General features: G+C 64.0%; 6 protein-coding genes across 6 annotated transcripts; 2 read left to right on the top strand and 4 right to left on the bottom strand.

The window, feature by feature from the left end:
• Nucleotides 1-35: 35 nt before the first annotated feature.
• PMT4 (Dolichyl-phosphate-mannose--protein mannosyltransferase 4) lies at nt 36-2594 on the top strand (the record flags this gene model as incomplete). Its single annotated transcript, XM_069352286.1, has 4 exons — nt 36-119; nt 173-629; nt 680-1135; nt 1174-2594. The coding sequence occupies 4 exons, from the start codon at nt 36-38 to the stop codon at nt 2592-2594; spliced, it is 2418 nt and encodes an 805-aa protein (XP_069209704.1).
• A 206-nt stretch (nt 2595-2800) lies between these two features.
• Q8F55_003756 (uncharacterized protein) lies at nt 2801-3717 on the bottom strand (the record flags this gene model as incomplete). Its single annotated transcript, XM_069352285.1, has 2 exons — nt 2801-3458; nt 3500-3717. The coding sequence occupies 2 exons, from the start codon at nt 3715-3717 to the stop codon at nt 2801-2803; spliced, it is 876 nt and encodes a 291-aa protein (XP_069209703.1).
• Nucleotides 3718-4598: 881 nt separating this feature from the next.
• On the bottom strand, nt 4599-6045 carry Q8F55_003755 (uncharacterized protein; the record flags this gene model as incomplete). The annotated part of the gene is made up of 4 exons (XM_069352284.1): nt 4599-4907; nt 4943-5045; nt 5184-5435; nt 5483-6045. 4 exons carry the CDS (start codon nt 6043-6045, stop codon nt 4599-4601), a joined length of 1227 nt encoding a protein of 408 aa, XP_069209702.1.
• A 386-nt stretch (nt 6046-6431) lies between these two features.
• Q8F55_003754 (uncharacterized protein) lies at nt 6432-8116 on the top strand (the record flags this gene model as incomplete). Its single annotated transcript, XM_069352283.1, has 2 exons — nt 6432-6945; nt 6981-8116. 2 exons carry the CDS (start codon nt 6432-6434, stop codon nt 8114-8116), a joined length of 1650 nt encoding a protein of 549 aa, XP_069209701.1.
• A 91-nt stretch (nt 8117-8207) lies between these two features.
• On the bottom strand, nt 8208-9491 carry Q8F55_003753 (uncharacterized protein; the record flags this gene model as incomplete). Its single annotated transcript, XM_069352282.1, has 3 exons — nt 8208-8425; nt 8490-9231; nt 9264-9491. 3 exons carry the CDS (start codon nt 9489-9491, stop codon nt 8208-8210), a joined length of 1188 nt encoding a protein of 395 aa, XP_069209700.1.
• A 193-nt stretch (nt 9492-9684) lies between these two features.
• Nucleotides 9685-14845, bottom strand: SPO14 (Phospholipase D1; the record flags this gene model as incomplete). Its single annotated transcript, XM_069352281.1, has 8 exons — nt 9685-9720; nt 9758-11939; nt 11976-12283; nt 12323-12494; nt 12532-12866; nt 12905-13110; nt 13151-14117; nt 14198-14845. 8 exons carry the CDS (start codon nt 14843-14845, stop codon nt 9685-9687), a joined length of 4854 nt encoding a protein of 1617 aa, XP_069209699.1.
• Nucleotides 14846-15974: the final 1129 nt, after the last annotated feature.

Raw genomic sequence — 15974 nt, 5'->3', positions numbered from 1 at the left:
CACATCGCACTCCTTCCCCCACCCCATCTCCCAACATGTCGCTCCAGCCCCGTCAACGGCGGCCAAGGAAGAGCCCAGAGCTGCCGCAGACCGTGGACCGGTACTCTGACGAGCACAAGGTGGGTTGACCCGCTCCATTGTTTTCGCTTCTGCGGCTGACGCCCCGCCTCAGCGCGACGCGCAGCACGCGCCCCGCCCGCCCGTCTCCGCCGGCGCGGTGCGCAACGAGCGCGTCCTCTCGTACGCCGTCGCGCTCGGCCTGACGGCGCTCGCGGCCATCGTGCGCTTCTGGGGCATCCAGCACCCCGACCAGGTCGTGTTCGACGAGGTCCACTTCGGCAGCTTTGCGACCCACTACCTCCAGCGCGAGTACTACTTTGACGTGCACCCGCCGCTCGCAAAGATGCTCAACGCGCTCGCCGGCTGGGTCGTCGGCTACACCAAGCCGTTTGGGTTCGACAACATCGGCGACAGCTACGTGACCGAGGAGAACCCCGTGCCCTACGTCGGACTCCGTGGATGGAGCGCGATCCTCGGCAGCGTCACCGTCCCCGTCGTGTATGCCACCATGCGCGAGAGCGGCTACCCTATCCCCATTGCCGTCTTCTCGGCACTGCTGATTCTCTTTGGTGAGTGGGGAGGGAGGGGGGAGCGACGATCGGCGGGCTAACAGTTTCAGACAACGGCCACATCACGCACACCCGCCTCATCCTCCTCGACGCCCCCCTTGTCCTCTTCATGGCCCTCTCCGTCTTTGCATACGTCAAGTTCCACCAGCAGCGCTACCGCGAGTTCTCCAACGAGTGGTGGGGCTGGCTCCTCGCCACGGGCGCGGCGCTCGCGTGCACTCTCGGCTGCAAGATGGTCGGCCTCTTCACATTCTTTACTGTCGGCGCTGCCGTCGTCTGGGACCTGTGGGGCATCCTCGACGTCAAGCGCGGCCACACGATGCGCCACTTCTGGAAGCACTTTGTGTACCGCGCCGTCGGCCTCATCGTCTGGCCCTTCATCATCTATCTGTCCTTCTTTTGGCTTCACTTCAAGATTCTCAAGTTTTCCGGTCCTGGTGACACGTTCATGAGCCCTGCGTTCCAGGAGACTCTGGCCGGCAACGAGCTGCTCAAGTCGTCGCAGGGTGGGTGGCAAGAGCTGGGGAGACGCTGACCCGCGCAGAGATCCGCTACTACGACACGCTCACCATTCAGCACAAGGACACGTCCCAGTTCCTCCACTCGCACGTCGACCGCTACCCCCTGCGCTACCCCGACGACCGCGTCTCGTCGCAGGGCCAGCAGGTGACGTGCTACCCGCACAACGACACCAACAACCACTGGCAGATCATCCCCACGCGCGAGATCCCCAGCTCTGGTCGTGGCCGTGTCGTGCGCCACAACGACGTTGTCCAGTTCCGCCACATCGGCACCGACACACTCCTCATGACGCACGACGTCGCCTCGCCCACCATGCCTACCAACCAGGAGTTTACGACGGCGGGCAAGGACGACGCCGACAAGCGCGAGTTTACCCTCTTCCAGCTCCAGGTCAACGACGCTCACGAGGGCGAGCCGATCAAGACTCTGTCGTCCCACTTCAAGGTCCAGCACGTCAAGACGCGCGTCATGCTCTGGACGCACAAGAAGGCGCTCCCGGACTGGGCCTTCAACCAGCAGGAAGTCAACGGTAACAAGAACGCCGACCACCGTTCCGCCCTGTGGCTGTCGACCGAGATCATCTCGGACGGCCAGGGCCAGGACTTCCGCAACCGGACCGGCGTGCAGCCCGAGAAGCCCGTCAAGCACATGAACTTCTTCAAGAAGTGGTTCGAGCTCCAGATTCTCATGCTCCAGCACAACGCCGGCCTGTCGAGCAGCCACCCGTACGCCTCGACCCCCGTCGAGTGGCCCTTCTGTCTCTCCGGTGTCAGCTTCTGGACCAACAATGACGCCAAGCAGCAGATCTACATGATTGGCAACCTGCTCGACTGGTGGGTCTGCGCCGTCGGTCTCAGCATCTTCATCGGCATCATTGGTGCCGACCAGCTCGCGCGCCGCCGTGGCATCGAGCCGATCGAGGACGACGTCCGCAACAGGATGTACCGCAACACGCTCTTCTTCTTTGGCGCCTGGGCGTTCCACTACTTCCCCTTCTACACGATGGAGCGCCAGCGTTTCCTGCACCACTACCTGCCCGCGCACCTCGCGTCGGCGCTCGTCGCTGGCTCGATCCTCAACTTTATCCTGGTCGAGACGGTCAACTACCCGGTGTCGGCAGCCGGCCCCAAGACGCGCCTCCGCCCGCAGGTGCGCGCCGTCGTCGGCCGCAACGGGCTAATCGCGCTCGGCTTCCTCACTGCGCTGGTGCTGGCCTCGTTTGCCTACCTCGCGCCCTTGACGTACGGCACGACTCTTACGCCCGAGCAGATCTCGGCGCGCAAGCTGCTGCCGAGCTGGACGCTGCACTTTGAGGCCAAGGAGGTTGTCGAGGTCGACCAGAGCCTTCTCAACGCCAACAACGCCGTGGGCTCGGTCGAGCCGCCCGCGGAGGGCGTTGTCGAGGGCGGGTCGTCGGAGGACGAGCAGATTGCCCTGTCATAATCAGCCGCCGCATACCTGCGCGCCGCCAGGCGCGGCATCTCACTATATCCACCCACTGGCATCATGGTCAGTGGTAAAATGCATACTCATGGCGCGGAGGTGACGTGGGCTCGACGGTCCCAGTGGCTATAAACATTGACTTCATCGATAACTACTGAATTTACTGAGCCGGGCTAGGAGCTCTACTTAACATGTGGCGGCGACGCCTACTTGGCGGCGAGGGCCGACTCGACGGCCTGGTCGACGGTGCGCGGGGTGACGCCCTTGGGCTTGTAGCCGTTGACCTCTGGGAACTCGCCGACGCCCCACTTCTTGATGAGGGCGCCGGAGAGGACGCCGAGGGGCCCGTTGGCGCGGAGGGCCTCGAGCTCGTCGTCGGTAAAGGCCTCGATGGTGGGCGGTGCGCCCTTGGCCTTGGCGATGGCGTCGGCCAGCTGGCGGCCGGTCCACGCCTGCTCGAAGATGGTGTACGTCTTGCCCGGGACGAACTGTGGGTCGGTGACGAGCTGGGCGACCCCGGCGGCGAGGTAGCCGGGCGAGGTGACGGCGAGCGCGCGCTCCTCTGCCTTGCCGTAGAACTTGAGCTGGTTGTCGGCGAGCCAGACGCCGACAAAGCCGGGGAAGAATGTGAACGGCTCAAAGCTGCCGTTGAGCACGGGCGTGAGCTGCACGCCGAGCTCCTTGGCCTTGCGCGCCACCACGAGCTTGTCGTACACGATCACGTTGGCCGGGTCGTCGTCCTCGCCGTTGGTCCAGGGCACGGCGTAGTCGGACGGGATGTAGGCCGTGAGCTTGGCCGGGCGGGACGCGAGCGCCTCGAGGAAGCGGATGTCGGCGGCGGACGAGGCCTTTGAGATGGCGTTGCTGCTGCGTCAGCTGGGAACATGGCACAAGAAGCCACTTACACGACAATGTCGACGCCCTCGAGCGCAGTGTGCACGTCGGCGGCCGACGCCGCCTCGTAGTCGAGCACGCGCGTCTGCACGCCCTTGGGCAGCTTGGAGAGGTCGGACGAGGCGCGGTGCAGCGCCACGACCGTGGCCTTGCCGCCCTCGGCGAGGGCCGCGGTGATGAGGTGGCCGAGCAGGCCCGAGGGCGCGATGACAGCGACGGTGGGGGACATTGTGGGTGGGCTGGGGCTGGGGCAGAGAGGAGTAGAGCGAGGAGAGGAAGGGAAGACGAGGCGTTGATGGCGAGTTCAGTGGCCCCAGCCCGTCTTAAATAGACACGGAGCCTCGCGCCGCTAGCAGAGCATGCCGCAGCGCGCCCGGAATGTCGTGCGTGCTCGCGATCGAAGCGACATGCCGCAACAGCTAAGCAGTCACACGCCCCGGCCTCGCTCGCCAACGCGAACGCACCCACGCCCCGCGCCCTCGTCACCGCCGCTAGCACGCGCAGCACGACAGATGCGCAGATGCGACGAGGATATCGCGAGGACCGGCATGGTCGCGCGCGCCAAAGCCACGCCACACGCACCGTTTCACCGATCTGCGCTATTTATGACGTCGCAGGTCGTAATCGATAACAAATCAATCAGTCAGCCTGCAGCCACAGCCGCACGCACGCGCCGTCTCGTCGCCGCCACCCCCGCTGCCAGCTGGCATCCCGGACTCGTGCATGCTGCATCTCCGCGATAGACTCCGGTGCGCAGTGCGCGTCGAGCTCTGTACTCGGCCCGGCGAGGCGCCCTTGTCACCGAGGCTCGCTTGGGCAATCACTCGCACGCCCACGCCCCCCTGCACTTGCTCTACGCCCAGAATCGATTGGTAAGGCGACCGCAGATTATGGTCTATATCCGGCGGAACTGCGCACGCACATGTCTCCTTGTTCTTGGTATCACCGCGACGGCCCGGCCCAACTCTCGACAAACGCCGCCCCCCCGCCGCCTCCGCCCCCGACACCTCCCAATACTCTAACATGCAGCGTGCAGTGTCTACCATGATGCGTGTGTGCGCAGTGCGCTCTATCAGCAGGCATGTGGGCCGTGCCGTCTGTGCCATACCCCTAGTCCCTCTCGCGATCCATAATCACCCCCTCGTCCCACGGCACCGGCCCGTCGTACACCACAAAGCCCTTGGGCGGAGCCTTGCTGCTGTCGGGCGACCCAGGGTCGTCGTCACGCAGCGACGTCGGGACCGCCACCTCGCCCACCAGCGTCTGATGCGGGCACCACTCGAGCAGCGGGCCGAGCTCGGGCGTCGACGCGTGGTACGGCGGGTAGCGCGAGTACGGGTTGCGGTCGGCGCGCTTGCGCGAGAGCGGTGGCCGGCAGCCGCTCGGCGAGAGAAGGAAGTGGGCGTAGGCGTTTTTGAGCTGAGGGTGAGCGTTGAATGCGAGATCGGACTCACCTCGCCAAAGTAGTGCTCCGTCGTGTCACCGTCGTCGTCGATTCCAATGTAGTTGAACTTGTGTGCCGGGAAGCGGATCGCACTGCGGTGCAGTTGTTCGAACCTGGGTGTGGGTGTGAGCCGAGGGCTTGATACGGCGTGGCACCTCGACACCATCCCGAACTCGGGCCGGCGAAGCCAGCCCTCGCACACACCCCACAGACGCCACCAGCACAAACTACACCCCCACCCCCACACTCACCTCTTCCGCTTCATACCGTACCCCACGACCGTGACGCGGTCCGGCCAGCGCCCAGTCACCTCGCGGAACCGCGCCATCGAGAACAGGAGGTTCTCGTACGAGTCGAGCGCGTACTCCTCCGTCGTCGCACGCGCAGCCGGCGCCAGCTGCTCGTCCACCTCGCTGACCGACAGCAGGCCCTTGGCGACCGCCAGGCGGTGGTATGACACCGACTCGGACAGCGGGGTCGAGGTGTGCAAGCGCGTCGCGCCACTGTTGTCGCTGTCAGCAATGTCCCACTGCACCAACACCGCACTTACCCCGAAAACACCAGCAGCGCATGCGGGTCCTCCTTCAAGAGCTTCGCGCCGCGCTCGATATGCCCCACATACGTCTTGACGCTCCCGCCCTTCTGGTAGTGCTCGAGGACCCAGTCGTCGTCGTGCAGCGACGCGACGCTGGGGTCGTGGCCAACCCAGACGGCGTGTCCGGGCACCATGATGAGATGGTCGACGTCGGCCATGCGCGAGTCGCGCGTAATTGTCGTCTCGACGCTGGGTGGGCGGCCAGAGTGAACCCGCTCGCTGGACGCGAGCTCGTCCCACTCGTCCCAGGCGGCGCGGGACAAGCTCACGGCGCTCGGTGGCGCTGGGCTCCACCCAGAGAGCATGTAGTTGACGTTCATGAGGAGCGAGATGCCCGTGACCGATAAGAGGATCACGACCGCGAGGTTGGTCAAGCGTGTCCGTGTCCGCAGCGTCGTCATGGCGCGGGAGGCGGAGAGCGGCAGCGGCGCGTACCCGCCGTTGCTGGAGTACCCTCCGCCTGGGGGCGGGAGTCCGTATCTCGGCTTCTGGCGACCCGAGAGAGATGATGGCAGCATGGTGCTGGTGTGAAGTGTGAGTGCAAGATGCAGGAAGGCGCTTGGCTTTGTCTCTACGACTGTTGCTCAAGAGTTGGCCGCCTGCCCTCTCTCCCCGTCATTCCCTGAGACGCGTCAATTGGATGGACACGTAAAAAGCTGTAATAGTCACGTGGTCTGTATTTGAAAGCTGTTGTAATGCAATTAGCCCCGTCAACCGGAGTGATCTCGCCGGTGGCTCTGAACGCGTCGCGCGTTTGGCTGAGTGCACCAAAAACAACAACTTGGTCGTCGCAACCTCCTCCTCCTTGCCTACTCTCTCTCTACTCCGACTCGTCTCTCCACCACCACACATTGCCACTCATTCCTCACCCCCCTGCCATGCCTATTTCCCCAGCTCAACACCCATGCGAGCTCTGATCCGGCTCTCATCAACGCCAACCCCGCACATCCTACAGCTCCCAGGCTTCGACCCCAAGAAATCACCACCAGAACGCGACTCCTTCCTTCCCGAGTCGCCCAGCTCACCGGTGGCTGAGCCCTCACCAGGCCCTGCTTCCCCGGCAGAGCTTGCTCACAACGACGACAAGGCGCAGGGAGTGCCGTCAGCACCAGAGCCACCAACTCCAGCCCCCGACGCACCGGTCACCTGTCACTACGTCGAGAAGCAAGGTGACGCCCCGACCATGCCCGCGACAGCACCGGCCCTTCCTCCAAACAAGTCGATCATCCCCGCGTACATCAACCTGTCCCAGGAGCCAATACCAAAGCCAGAGGCGAACGAAACGCCTCGGCGCGCTCCAGCGGCGGAGACCAACGAGTTTGACGACATTGTCGAGCTCTCAGAGTCGGACTTTACCCCCGAAGAGATCCTGCGCTCGGAGAACAAGCGCAAGCGCAGGGCGGTTGCGCGCCAGTCTCGTGAGTGCGAGGCCTGAAGCATTTCTGATCCGCAGACACGCCAGCACCGTCGAGCGCGCCGACCGGGGCATCGGTCGACCTGTCGCATATCGACTCGTCGCCGATCGCGCTCAGAAAGTCGCCTCGCATAGCTCGGTCAAACGTGTCATCATCCTCGACGCCATCGCGTCAGGCGATCGACGCACTCAAGGACCACCTCTTGAGCCCGTCAAAGCCGGCGTCGAGCTCGAAGCAGGCGTCAAGCTCGAAGGCGGCCCCAGGTGGGACGCGCCGGCGCGTCGCCGTCAGCAGCGATTCCGAGCCAGACGACGTGCCACCCCCAGCACTGGTCGAGAGCAGCGATGACGAGGTCTTGCGCAGGCCCAAGCGGTCCCGCACCAAGTCGCCCGCAAAGGAGGCGTCCACTGCGGCGTCAAGCTCGTCCAAGTCGCCATCACCACCCAAGTCGTCGGTCGCAGCCAAGTCTTCGCGGTCGTCGTCCCCGGCCCTGTCGTCGACCACGGCGAAGCCGTCGCCCGTAGCTGACACTCCGTCGCCGGCCAAGTCGAATGGCAAGGGCAAGGGGCGTGCGGTGCCGTCGCCGAAGCGCGCGGAGGCGTCTCTGGCTAATTTATTCGACGACGACGAGGACGAGGACGAGGAAGAGGACGAGTTTGCGTACCTCGACGGCGACCTCGACTATGCCGCCATTCCATTCCCCTTGGACGGGATCGCGATTCCCGACTTTTCGCAGTACCCACCGGTGCGGGGCGCGTCGCCATCGCCGCCGGTGTACGAGGTGCCGGACGACGACGATGATGATGATGACTTTTTACCCGTCATGACGAGCCACCCGGGTACCAGGGCGAGGGGGGTGGCGAGCACGGTTAGAGCCGCGACGCCGGCCAAGGCGCCCAGCCCGATCAAGTTCACCGACCTCAAGTTTATTTCCGACCTCGACGAGCGGCTGCAGTTCTTCTACCGCAACCACTGGCGGCACAAGGGCGCGGCCGAGGAGGACGAGGAGGAGAGCGACGACGACGAGGAGTTCCGCGGGGTCGCTGCGCCCGTGTCGGAGGGCAAGTTCCGCGGGAGTGCGAAGCGCGGCGGGGGCGGCGGCGGCAGGGCACCGGCGCGGGGTGGGCGGGGCGGGTTCCGGCCATGGGGCAAGAAGCGCGGGGGGCGGAGGTAGGGCGGCAACGACGACGGCGCATGTTGTACAAAGTAATGCATGGGTGTGATGTGGGTAGGTGTGTACTACTTGTTCCTGCGGCAGGGTGGGTCTACTTCTTCCTGCGGCCCTTGGGAGCCGGCTCGTCGAGCAGCTTTGCCGCCTCGAGGGCGTCGCGGGCAGCCTGGTTGATGTGCTTGAAGCGGTCGGGGCCAAGGTGGATGCCGCCAAACCAGCGTGTGACGACGACGAGGACGTTTTCGAGCTCTAGGATTTCGAGGAGGTGCTTGAGGCGGGCGCCGGCTTGTGTCTCGCCGTCGTCGTCGTAGTCTGCGAGCGCGAGCGCGAGCGTCAGCGAGCCGAGCCGCGAGCGAGTTCATCCCCCGCAACTCACCAGCCTCGACAACCTTGCCCGCCACGCCGCCGACGTCCCGCACGAGCCGGTAGGCGTAAATCGTCGGGTGGGCGGCGCGCGCGATCCGCCGGTCGAGCAGGAGGTGGCGCACGACGGCGGCCACGTCTGCCTCGTCGGCGATGCGCGCGGCGTGGCCCACAAAAGCCGACTTGCGGTCCGTGATGGGGTCCGAGCTGGTAATGGGTGGCAGGGGGCGGGTGTCGAGCGCGAGCGCGGCGAGCGCGGCGCTTGGTGAAGCGGGCGCCGAGGGGGAGGAGGGGGAGGGGGCGGCCGCGGGCTTATCCGCCGCTCTCGCCGCCTCGCCGGCCGCCTCGTCCGCCTCCCGCGCGGCGTACCACGCCCCCGCGAGCCCCTGGACGTACACCAGCCCGTCGAAGACGCACACGTCCCCGGCGGAGAAGGGCACGCCCACCGACGCGATGTACGTGCGCGTCACGTCGCCGAACAGGCCGGCGTCGATGGCGTACGGGCCGAGGTAGAGCCCCAGCAGCTGGAGCTGGGGCGCGAGCTGGGCGGGATACCCCTCTCTTAGGGTGACCAATACCCGCAGGGTCGGGGCCGCATCGTCGCCCTCCCACGCTGGGAGGGAGATTTCCAGCCGCACGCGCGGGCCCGGCTCGAGCAGGCGCATGGCGCCGGGGTAGATGCTGTGCAGGGCGCCGAGCTCGTCTGCTAGCGTGGCCTTGTGGGTGTCGTCGGACGCCGACAGAGCATCGATGAGCTGCGCGTTAGCGGGCACGGCGCGGCACGCACGCTTTCGAGCTTTGCCGCCTCGACGTCCGCGTCGATCGCCTCGGGGCTGGGCCCGCGGGTGGGCGGCGCCGACATGCGCAGTGGGGAGGGGTTGGGTAAGGCGGCCTTGGGCACGGGCGCGGGGCCGGACGCTGCTGCGACCTCTGCGCGCCAGAGCGGGGCGAGTTCCCTCGACGGACGGACCTTGAGGGCTGTGACTACGCGCCGGAGGAGCGCGCGGCTGGCCATAAACTGTTGCAAGGGGGAGAGCGAGATGGAGCAGTTGAGATTTCGCCGGCCCGCTCGGCTCGGCTCCCGGTGGAGGAGTCCGAGTCTGACCTTGGCGGTGGAGGTGGCACAAGGTGGCACTCCCAGACATTCATCACCCGCGCCTGCTATTATGTCTACTATGCTATGCTGTACAATACCATGCACCTCTACTCTAGTCGTAGATGAGAAGCGGCAGGATGCGCTCTTGCTGCGGTGTCAGCTCGCCCCCCCACCCCCCAACTCACGTTGAACAAAAAGTTGTTCGCCTGGTCCTCGGCCTCGAGGAAGTGCGTAGAGTACACCACCAGCGTACCCCGCAGCTCGTTCAACAACTTCTCCATCTCGCGCAGCTCCCACTCGGCCCACGGCTCGTTGTCCCCAGACGGCTTGTTCCCCTCCTCACCGCCCCCCGGCCCAACAATCACCGTCGTCTCGTGCGGAGGAGCCGCAGACCCAGCCTCGCCGTTCGCCTTGTCCTTGTCGTCCCCGGGCTCGGGCGTCGACGACGGCTTCGACCCCGCCGCGCGCCCAAACTTCTCCAGGTATGTCGCAAACTCCTTGTATTGCGCCCACGTCGACACCAGGTCGTCGGGCATCGCGCGGAACACCTTGCGGAACACTTCCGTGTTGAACACGGCCGCCGCTACCCAGATCTCCTCCCAGAACCGCTTGTCCAACGGGTCGTGGAACAGGTTCGGGTCCATCTTTGGCGGGTCAATCGGGATCGACCACCGCGACTCCGACTTGAGGTTGTTTTGCAGCAGGTGCTGAGCCAGCCCGCGCTCGTCGCCCTCATCCAAGGCGCCGAGGGCAGCGGCCTCCTCCTCCGGGTGTCCCGCAGCCCCGCCGTGTGCCGCGTGCGTCTTGAGGATCGCCCGCTCCTCCATACTCGGACCGTGGTCGCTCTGGAAGCTTTCGCGTCCACCGGCCTCGTGCTCCACCGCGGTGACCGTCTCGATAGTCTTGTCGACATACCCCTTCATGTTCTCGCCGACACCCTTGGCGAGGCTGCCGACTGCCGTCGAGACCGACTTTTGCAGTCGTTCCCTCGGCGTGCTCTTCTTGACACGCGTGATACCGCGCCCGCGCCCAGTCTGCTCGTGGTCGGGATCCCACACGGCAATCTGGTCGCTCTCGGCCACAGGTTTGCGGAGCATCAGCTCGTCCTCGTCAATCTCGTCGACGTCGACACCAGTGTGCTCGCGCATCAGTCGAACTCGCAGAGTGTGCGCGAATCGCCCGACCTTGAACGGCTTGCCGGCCATCGTCCCGTCGATCATGTCCGTGTCGCGCACAACCGCCACGAGCTCCGAGTCACGGTCGCCTCTCTGCGATCGCTCGTTGATGTTGGCCGACCCGCACAGAACCAGCCGGTCATCCACAATCATCGTCTTGCCGTGAATGTACACCATCTCGGTAGCCAGCGCGCCCGAGTTGAACTTGCACCACCCGCGCAGCGAGAAGAACGAAATGTAGTCGTCCGGGTTGATGCCCTCCTTGCGCAGGCGCGCAAAGATGGACTGCGGTCCGCGGCTGATGGTGCGGTTCTGGCACTCGAGAATCAGCCGCACAGAACTCGCTTCGCTCGAATCAATCGGGTGCGTGTAGCCTGGAAGCAGAGGGATGACAACACATGCCCTCCACGGCGTGCCTTCCTTGTGCGCCCGGATGATGCGGTTGACAAGCGCGTTGCCAATGTTGTTCTCAATCTGGATGCCGTTGACGACCGTCGAAGTAATGAAGAACTGGTTCTCAATGTAGACAAAGTGCTCCGACAGCATGATCGACTTGACGTAGGCATTCTGGATCGAGTGCTCAATCTTGGTCGTCGTGCCCATTGACCACGGGCCCACCGACCGGCAGATTTGCACCTCGCAGGTGCCCTGCAGCTTGAGGTCGACCAGCTCCCTCTCGGTAAAGTCGGCGGGCGGGAGCAGGAACGGCATCTGTCGACGGTGGTTCTTGACGCGGAGAAGGTAGTTCCAGCGCTGGACAAAGTGGCGACACAAGTCGCGCGACGGCTGCCCCACAATCTGCAGCCCCACATCGTGCCAAGGCATCCGTGGAATCTTGGTGCGGTCGAACGCGTCCTCCATCGGCTTGTTCAGGTCGTGGAACTCGGCCACACGCTCGTTCCAGTAGTCCTTGCCTCGCCACACTGGGCCGTCGGGGCCATCAGGCGCCGTGTAGTCCTCGTCCGTCATGATATGCTGCGACGTGTCCCAGCGCCCAAAGCACAGGTCCAGGCCGCCCATGAACGCAATCGTCTCGTCGATAACGCAGAGCTTTTCGTGGTGAGACCAGTACAGAGCGCCGTTGGGAAGATGCGACGGTGACCTCTGGACCATGATGTTGGGGTGGAGGCCGGTGAGCGTCTTCTTGACATAGAGACTTTCGACAGGCGTAGTCTTGGCCGATACTTCGTTGCTAGTCCGTCAGCGCCAATGCTGCTACATCACCCACTAGATGATGATAAAGATCCGCACGCCCTCCTCTGCCTTCTTCTTGAGGAGGTTGTCGAGGCGGTATCGCTCGTCGCCAGGCCGGCGAAGGTAAATCTCGGGCGAGATCCACCAGTCGTGAATGTAGATTCTCGACTTGGCCATCATCATTGCGCGACTCAGGTTCCAGAAGTAGTCGCGCCCGTCGACGAGCCATTGAGCGGCCACGTTGAGACGCACTGGCGCAAACGAGTCGAAGCGGTTTCTGCCTGCCCAAATGCATTGCATGGCAATGCGTTCCATCGACACGATGAACTGGTGCATCTGGCGCTGGGGTTGATCAGTGGCGGTCAACATCTCGACACTTACAGCATTCTTCGCCACAAGTTTCAGACGCAGTTGGGCGTTCGAGATATAGAACGTGTGCTGCGATGCCTTCTTCTCGTCCTCGCCTTCTTGCACCTCGTCAGTCCTATCCTCGGCCGTGTCACCATCTCCCTCTGTCGTCGGGCTGGAGGGGTCCGGAGTCCTGGTTGGGCCCCTGTGTCGTGTCAGCAGCAGCCTGGAACTCTACTCACGATCCGGAGAGAAGGTGCAGGCCTTGACGGTACGCTCGCTTCGGTCTTTCAATAGCAAAGTCCGAGTCGATGAGGAAGACGTCGTAGAAGTCGGTCTGCTCTGGACCCTCGGCAGAAACAAAGTACGACTCGCGCACGATGAACCACTTGGGCTTGCGGTGCATCACCCAGCTGTGAGGAAGGAGGCCGGGCTGGTTGCTGCGGCGACTGGCGTTGGCTGTCGGAATCTTGAGGAAACCGGCCTTGCCTTGGAACCCTCCGCGCGGTGCCAGCGTCACGGTGAGGGCTGACAATTCGAAGAAGATGCACAGGCGATTCGATTCTGGGCGGAACACCTGCCAGCGTCAGAGGATTCTCCAACTCGGCAACCCACCACGGCACGAATCAGGTCAATGAGATACTGTTGAAGCGCATCTCGACTCGCGGGGCTAAACTCTTGACGGCCTTGGCCGCGCTCCACGGCTTTCTGCTTGTCGGCGGACGCAGCAGCCTCAGCCTTCTTCTTCTTCTTGCCCTTGTAGTCGCCCTTGCCCTCCAGCCAGTCCATGTAGTAGCTCTCGCGGGCCCAGTACGGAATCGCTGCGCGTCATCAGTGGAAGCCCTCGGTTTCTGTACGCACCACTTCGAGGGAACTCGGGAATCTCGACGTGGCGCGAAGATCGCAGACCGGTGACGCGCGTTCCAATGTTGGCCGCCTTGTAATGCGCGTGGAGAGACAGAAAGTCTCGTAACTCGCGGTACACGATCCACTTGACAGCCCCGTCACCGTACTCGCACTCAATCTTGAACATCTCACGACCCTGCCCAGGCTTGCCGGCTCTGTAGCCGACACTGTCGCCTACGCGGAAGCGCAGATTGCCGAGAAGGACCGGCACAGCGCGGTGGCCATCCTCATCGCGGTCGAGCCATGTTTTGAGAATCATGACAGGGAGTGTACCGGCCATCATCTCGTTCGTCACGGACGGTGCAGCGACTTCGGGTATCGCCGGTTGCTGCAGTGCGGCCGAGGTGCTTCCGCGGCGTGCCGATAGCATGCGGGGGAAACGAAGCGCGCGCTTGCCGCCTACCTTTGGCGTGTTCGGGACCGTGGGACCATCGTCACCGCTGGTATGCCCCGGGGTCCGCGAGTGCGACTGCATGGTCGACGACCGCTTCGGCGTGACCTTGAGCCCTGCCGGTGGCCCGCCAGACCACGTCCCATGCTGCGTCGGTGCGTCATCCGCTCCCAAGTCGTTCCCGCCATCACCTTGAGTTTCCGACCATGAATGCCGGTGTGACGACCAGTTGCCATCCTTTGGCGCGAGGATACCTGGCGTGGACGAGCCCGAATCAAGCGCTGAACGCCATCGGCCGTCGCTTGTCGACACGTCCACCCAGTCGCCAGCACCAGGAGGTGGGGTGCCCTTGTTCATGACCTTGAGCCGCTCCTGCCAGTCCGGACTTGGGTCTTCAACTCTTGGGGGTAATGCTTCTTTGACCAGCTCGCGCTGCTTGCCGTTGCTTCGTCGATGTGAGGCGAGAATTGGCGGCGGCGGCGTGATCGGATTGGCGCGGCTACTCGAGCTCATGGCTGGTGGGTGTGGAGGCTGCGAGCGCGACGCGGCGCGTGATCAGTGGAGGAGAACAACAAGACGCAATGGCGAATGCGCCATACCAGGCGACTCACTTGGGGGACGTGCGCGACGTCGTCGACTACCGGAGAGTCGAGCACAATGACTCCGTTGGGGTTCTCTCGACCCCGCTCGCTGGGGTGCGAGGCGTGATGGTTCTTTGGCGAGGTCGTCACATCCTCACGGGCGCGGTTCCGTCGTGGGGATCCGTCGTGCCCGAGGTCAGACAACGGCGCGTGTTTTGGCGTCCCGGGGCCTCGGCGGCGTCCGGGCGACACGCCGCCGGCGCCGCCATCAACTGGTACGTCTGTGAGATCTGCCTCGTGTCCGCCTGGCCCTCGTCCGTCGGCGCCCTCGTCACCTCCAGGAGGGATGTCCTGCTCTTCTCCATCATGTTCGGCTGGAAGCACATGGGAATGCCGGCGGGTTGGGCAATCCTCCGGCGGCTCGGACGACTCGAGCTTTGGGCTGGAGGAAGCTGCTGTGCCGTTGACCTGGACCTTTGGTGCTTCCTCGACCTGGAGAATCTCGAGCTCGCTGATGAGCCCAGCCCCTGGGATGCCTGTGCTGATCTGGTCCTTGGTGGCGAGGCGCTCCGAGTTTACGAGCGACACTGTAAAGGTCTGACCGTCGGCACTGTCGACAAAGCCGTCTGGTGTCTCGCCTGTTGGGGCATGGCCGTTGACCTTTTCGGTCACCGCCATTGTGTGTTGGTGATGGGAGGAGGGAGGGGGGAGGTGATGATGAATGCGTAGGATGCTCGAGTCTTGCGATGATGATGATGATGATGTGGGTGTGTTGTCGTGGATGAAGTGAACAGGGGAGGGGGTGATGGATGCTGCGGGCGGGTATCGGTGGCTGAGAGAGTCGACTTTGCCAGACTGGGCGGGTTGACAACACACTGATGTCATCAAGCCGAAACCACCAAAGCCAGCTGACCCGGTCCAAACTGTGGAGTGGGGCGAGTAGCCGCTTGCACTGTAGTCGACTGCACCGGGCCGAGGCCGTGACAGGCCAAGCGGCCGCCAACAAGCCATGCAGCCTTTACACCAGGCCACCTGCGTAGAGCTCAGTCATTCTTGGCAGCAGCGACGCGTACTGGTCCAAACCGCCGCTCATGGTCGTCGTCGTCGTCCCCAGTCACCCCCCCCCATTGACAGCGGCGAGTCGCATGCTTTGCTCGTCCTCATCCCTGTACACTGTACGGCGTGGTCGACACGCGACAACTGCATGCATGGGCCAGGGCTATGCAACTCATGCAGCTCAGTGGTGCTGCGCAGTGCTCAGTGCCTTGTCCCCGACACTTGCGGGGAGATTGTGGGCAGCCAACTGCCAGGAACGGGCCAACACGAGGCCGTCAACATGCCTTCCTTCCTTCTTTCCTGCGGCTCCTGGCTCGCACTTTGCAGCCAGCCCAGCCCTGACATTGTAGATCGCTCGCACAGCGTTTGCTTTGGCTCGTGGCCCAAGTACATGGTGTTTACGCGTGTCGGTCGGCTTTGTGTCGTAATAGCCGCGAGCCTGATGCACTCATGCACCCTTTTGCGTCCCGTGTCGCAAAAGTCTCCAGTTGTTTAAGAGTCTGCCGGCGTGGCACCACTCGAGCTGGTGGGTGACTGACTGCTGGGTGACTTGGGCTATCTTTGTGCAAGCCACGATTCCAATTCCCTTTCCACTTGTCGCGTCGTCTTCTTGTTCGTCGCCACGATCTCGATCTCGAGCGCGCGCGCACGGCACGGCACGGCGCATTGCACCGTCACTTGCAAGCACCCACTTGTCCACAAGGAATACCAAACGCCGTCGCCCGCCCGCCCGCCGGCCGCTCCCCGTCGC

This window comes from Vanrija albida (assembly GCF_041260175.1).
Source record: "Vanrija albida strain AlHP1 chromosome Unknown contig_3, whole genome shotgun sequence".
NCBI lineage: Eukaryota > Fungi > Basidiomycota > Tremellomycetes > Trichosporonales > Trichosporonaceae > Vanrija > Vanrija albida.
Note: the sequence above shows the minus strand (reverse complement) of the source record. Positions and strands in the feature narration are given on the sequence as shown.